Here is a 5659-nt window from a genome sequence, read left to right on the forward strand (position 1 = left end):
GGTCACCCCAGCTAGCCCTCGCTCCTGACATGGTCACCCCAGTTAGCCCTTGCTCCTGACACTGGCTCTGACTATATGTGGTCCATGCTTTTCTTTTTCTTCCTAAGTCACCTAGAGTTGAGGACTTTGGGCGGCCCCAGGTAAGCATGGTGTCCAGAGACTCCTTCACGGTCCCTCTTCCCCTTTTTAGCTCACTAGTAAATCCAAGAGTTTCAGAAACCCAGCTGAGTCAGTTGTGGTGGCCACACCTTTAATCTCAGCACTCCGGAAGCAGAGACAGGAAGATCTCTATGAATTTTAGGCCAGCCTGGTCTACATAGTGAATTCCAGGCCAGACAGGGCTACACAGTTAGACTGTGCTTAAAAACAAAACAAAACCTGGAAAAGAAAGAGCAAGTGAGAAGAGAGGGTGAAGCCTCAAAGCCCTTTGATGGCAGGGGAGTCAGATTAAGGCTTTAGATGCCCAAGGAGAGACTATCAGCGCTGTAACTCATAGCTGGATGGAAGAGGCAATGCCCTTTTAAAATCCATCCTTGTGTGTGTGAGGCTCTGGGTCAAATACTTAGCGCAAAAACAAACAAACAAACAAGGGCTGGAGAAATGGCTCAGTGGTTTAAGAGCATTGCCTGCTCTTCCAAAGGTCCTGAGTTCAATTCCCAGCAACCACATGGTGGCTCACAACCATCTGTAATGAGGTCTGGTGCCCTCTTCTGACCTACAGATATACACACAGACAGAATATTGTATACATAATAAATAAATAAATAAATAAATAAATAAATAAATATTTAAAAAAAAACAAACAAAAACAAAAGCAGAAGTACAGCAGGATCTGGAAGAAGACGCGGCTGGTAAAGTACTGGACGGGGTGAGTGTCTGAGTTCAGCCCCAAGACCCGTATTTAAACAAATAAAAAAACCAGTTGTGCTCATTCATGGCTTTGGGCACAGTGCTGGAGACACGGGGTTGGGGGGCAGGTAGATCCCTGGGCTTCTGGGCTAGCCCAGCCTACCTGGCGAGCTCCAGGCCAGTGACAGACGCTGTCTTAAACAACAACCTACCAGGCGGGAGATCTCCCAATGACCTTCATATATATTCACACACATGTGCATGCATGCCTGTAGGCACACAAACACCCTCATACAGGAACATGTGTGCACATGTGTATATATACACAAAGCGTGTTCGATAGACACTGTCTTCTCCAGGAGAATGGGAGCATCACCTCTCACTATTCCAGTATCTTCCTAATCCGGAGACCAGCTGGAGATAGAGCGGAGCGGAGCGCGTAGGAGACCAGCTGGAGATAGAGCAGAGCGGAGCGCGTAGGGACACGTTCAGGGAAGTGGAGAGGTTGGGGGTGGGGGTGGGGCGGACAGTTGAGCTTTGGGTCCGTGGTCAGCTTTCCACCAAGAGAGTTTCCTGGCTCCCAAAGCAGCTTTTATAGCCTAGGAAGAAAGGGAGCTTGATAAACCGCGCCGGGAGGGAGTGGGTTCCCAGACCTGCGCCGGCTCTCTACGGTTAAACGCTTCTGTTTTTCACTGTCTTGCTTTGACACTCTGTGCCTCCTTCCTTTCCCACAGCCCCGCCTCTGCCACCTGTGTCCCTCTGAGTGACAGGGGGGTTTAAGCACTACCTCCTAGGTGACCTCCCTTTCAGAGACAAGAAGGTTGTCTAGAAGCGGTCTTTTGGAAGGGCATACGGTGAAAAATGTTAATCCCATGCGCAGGTCAGGCCTGCGTATCCTGGGAATGCTTCAGCTACCGCCCCCATGGACCTCAGGAAACCCCCTACAGTCCGGTCCTCAAAGCCTAGGGCGCGAGGAGGTTTACCTAGTAACTGATGATGCTAGGCTGAGACACTCAGTGATTGGTCTGATCTGCCTACCCAACTAATCTGACAACTCTCCCTTTGGGTTCCAGGTTGGTTGAGTTAGTAGATGTAAATTTAGGATCTAGAGGGGGCTGAGTGACCTGGGGACAGTTCTGCAGCAAGGAACAGGGGACCAGAGCAACAGGCACCGTATTTTCCTCAGTGCGAGGACACGTTTGTCCAGGCTGGGTCAGTAGCGATCTAGTGGTCCCTGCAAGATCCCGCCCAGGGGCCTGACCTTCCTGCACCTTCAGAGACGGCAACATGGTTATACTCCCCCCGCTGCTGCTGGGCCTCAGCCTGGGCTGTGTGGGAGTAGGTAAGGAATCCCCTCTTGGAACCCTCCCTCCCTTTCTGGAACCACCTCCCCCAACCCTTCTCCCTGGAACCTCCGTCCCCTTCTGGAACCCTCCACATCCTGCTCTAGCAGGTCTGAGTGCCCCCACGATCCAGTCTCCCCACTGCGGCAACTCCTCCAGTACTGGACTGTGTTTTTACAGCAATTTTAATAATGGGCCAGTTTTGTAGATTGTGTAACGGATGCCCCTGCTGGGATGTAGGTTAGGACTGTGTGCCCCTTCATCCTGGTTCCCAGCGTGGTGCCTGGCATGTAGTAAGTGCTCTGTAGACTTGTACGGAGTCAAAAGTCAGGACTATTTCCAGCATAGAGCAAGGCTGACTTCTTTTTCTTGACTCTGTTTTCTTCTCTCCTTTCCCTTCCCCTTTGTCTGTCTGTCTGTCTCTGTCTTTCTTTTATCTGAGAGAGTCACACCCTATAGCCAGACTAGCCTTGAACTCATGGCAATCCTCCTGCCTCAGTGCTGGCATTACCACGGTGCTCACCACACTCGCTTGGCCCTTTAGCTTCCTGTCAGTAATGAGCTACTCTGAAGGCCTGTGTTTGGGGTGGACTGCCAGGCTTACCACGCGGGGACCTCGGGCTGTTCTCCCCTGTCACCCAGTCTCAGGTGTAGAGGAAGTTTTCAGTTTTGTGCACGTGAATCTCTAGCTCATTCCCAACCTGGATGCCTCCAATGGTGTGAAGGTGACCATGTTGTATGGTTTTATTTTGGTAGAAAAGTAGATTGACTTTAAAATGACTTTTCTGTGTTTCTGATTTTGTTTTGTTTGCTATTGTTGTAAGGAAAGCCTGGCAAACTGGATCATTTAAATGTATTATTATAAAACAAGACCACTGTAGATGAAAAATGAGGGCTGAGTTTAGTTTCAAGGCCTGGAGAGGTGGCTCAGCGATTAGGAGCACTGGCTGCTCTTGCAGAGGACCCAGGTTCAAGTCCTAGCACCCACATGGTGGTTCATAACCATCTGTGACTCCAGGTTCAGGGGGTCTGATGCCCCCTTTGTGGCCTTTGATGGCACCAGGCTCAAATGTGGTGCGCAGTCATAATGTAGGCAAAACACCATATACATAAAACAAAATAAATAAGTCTTAAAAATAGTTATCAGGTTGGAAATTAGAGGAAAGGATCTAAAAATGTCTCTGCTGCTGTCATTCCCCCCTTTCCTGCGGTGGCCGGAGCTCCCAGAGTGGCAGTGTAGTCAGCAGGCGCAGCCTGAGGCGGGAGATCTCGGCCAGACTGGCTGCAGCTGGGGTTCTCTGCTGAATTCAACACTCCTGTGACGGGTGGGTGCCCCCACCCCATTCTCATGGACTGGATAGACAACCTACAGTCCAGTTCAGTGCTGACTCTAACAGAAGTTATCACAGACCAGCTGCTGAAGGCTCAACCCCACGAGACAGTTCCCCACGTCAGACACGAGCTCAAGCCGTAAGCCCAGCATCTCCCACAGCTTCTGCCCAGCTTGGCTGAGCTAGAGCCCCTTGGGTAACAGAGAGGAGAAACAATCTGTGTGAATTGTTTAATATTGTTCACTTATTGCAAGAGTTTATCTGTGTGTGTGTGTGCGTGTCCTGCTTGTCCGCGTGTGCACCACACCCGTGTAGTATCTGAGGAGCCCAGGAGGGTGTGCGACTTCCTGGAACTGGGTTACAGTGAGCCGCTGGCTGGGGTGCTGCAGTCGGAACCCTGGTCCTCTGCAGGAAGAGCACATGCTCTCAACCACTCAGCCACATCTCCAGCCCCACGAGGAGTATTTTAGAGATCACATTCGGGGTTTTATAGGAGGAAGTCCAGACCCTCAGAGGCGGTGGGGTCAGCCACTCCCCCGGCATGCGGATGTGTTTACCAACTGGGAAGGTGTCAGAACCCTACAATTTGGGTTTTTTAGGCTTCATCAAATAGACAGGAATTATTTTTGAACCCAGCTTCAAGTACCCATCCACAAGGATGGAGATACAAATCTCAGGCCTCTAATCACGGCTCAGTCTTTCCATGGACAGGTCCTACCCCAAGGTTCTATTAAGATTTACCCCACTAGAAGAAGAGACCATGTGGTCACCCAGTTCCCAGGGATTCAGATCTCTGTCCAGAAACGCGTTAAAGATCAGATGCTAAGACAGAAAATGTATCCACTCCCTGCTCCCACCACTCAAGCAGTTATATGGGTTTTAGGAACTTTGTGCAGAGATGGTATTTGCAATGGTGCCACACAGCGAGCAGACACTGATGGAAGTTTTCTGGCTCTTTCAGGTGGCTTTGTGGCCCACGTGGAGAGCACATGCCTGCTGGATGACGATGGGAACCCACAAGACTTCACGTACTGTATCTCCTTCAACAAAGATCTGCTGGCCTGCTGGGATCCAGAGGAAGGAAAAATAGCCCCCTGTGAATTTGGGATGCTCTATAACTTGGCTAAATCCATCTCAAATTACCTCAACAAAAATGAACAGCTACTCCAGCGCTTGGGCAAAGGGCTTCAGGACTGTGCCATGCACACCAAGCCCTTCTGGAATGCACTGACCCACAGAACAAGTGAGCAGAGGGGTGCAGAGGGGGTGCAAAGGGGGTGCAGAGGGGGTGCAGAGGGGCCATCGGAAGCAGAGCTGGTGGACAGGTAGATCACTGAGCGTCGAGGGGTTGATACCTGAGCAGGAGAAACGGTGTGGACCTGGAATGCAGGAAGTGGGAGGCTGGACAGCGAGGGGAGCAGTGTGGCTGATGGAGACGGAACAGAAGATGCAGGATGGGCGGTGTGAAGAGAAGGAACTGACGAGGCCCAGAAGCAGGAACCTCGGCGCTTTAGGGCTGAGTCAGAAACCACCAGTGACTTTCCGCAAAATGTTCCTGCCTCTTATTTTTATTTGTTTTAGTCAAAGAATTTTTTTTCACTACTGGGGATTGAACTTGGGGCCTTGCACGTACCCGGCAAACGCTCTACCACTGGGTTATGTCCAAGACCCCTTATTCCTATTTGTTCTGAGTCAGGGTCTCCCTAAGTTGCCCAAGTTGACCTTGAACTTGTGACTCTCCAGCTTCAGCCTCCCAGTTAGCTGGAATTACAGGCCTGGATCCCCAACCTGGCTTGTTCCTGGTTCTGTAGCTCAGATTTTGGTGTTTGGAATGGGTGCAGGCGTGGGGACATCTAGGGTTGTTCCAATGCCAGCTCTCTTCCTCCCCGAATCCTTTACACTGAGAACAGCTCATGAGAATGGCTTAAAGTTGTATAAGTAAACTTTGAAGATCTCCATAGGTCAGAGAACTGTGTCATAAGATGCGGTTGCTGAGCCGCCTTTTCAGCGTTGCTTGGCTACAAATCCCTGGGTCCCACTCTAGACAAGGAGAAAATACTTTAGGGGAAGCCAAGGGAGTCTGTATTTTAACATAAATTCTTTTTATTTTTTTTATTTTTTTTAATTTATTTATTT

The 5659-nt window shown here is 50.2% G+C and overlaps 1 protein-coding gene across 1 annotated transcript in view; it reads left to right on the forward strand.

The window, feature by feature from the left end:
- Positions 1-1936: 1936 nt before the first annotated feature.
- Positions 1937-5659, forward strand: part of LOC101994307 (class II histocompatibility antigen, M beta 1 chain) — an 8786-nt gene continuing 5063 nt past the window's right edge. Inside the window, exons 1-2 of the mRNA XM_005360424.3 lie at positions 1937-2191; positions 4485-4766. Coding sequence (XP_005360481.1) covers positions 2137-2191; positions 4485-4766 — 337 coding nt within the window. The 5' untranslated portion in view covers positions 1937-2136. The remainder of the gene's footprint in view (positions 2192-4484; positions 4767-5659) is intronic.

Source organism: Microtus ochrogaster, linkage group LG2 (genome assembly GCF_000317375.1).
Source record: "Microtus ochrogaster isolate Prairie Vole_2 linkage group LG2, MicOch1.0, whole genome shotgun sequence".
NCBI classification, from domain to species: Eukaryota; Metazoa; Chordata; class Mammalia; order Rodentia; family Cricetidae; genus Microtus; species Microtus ochrogaster.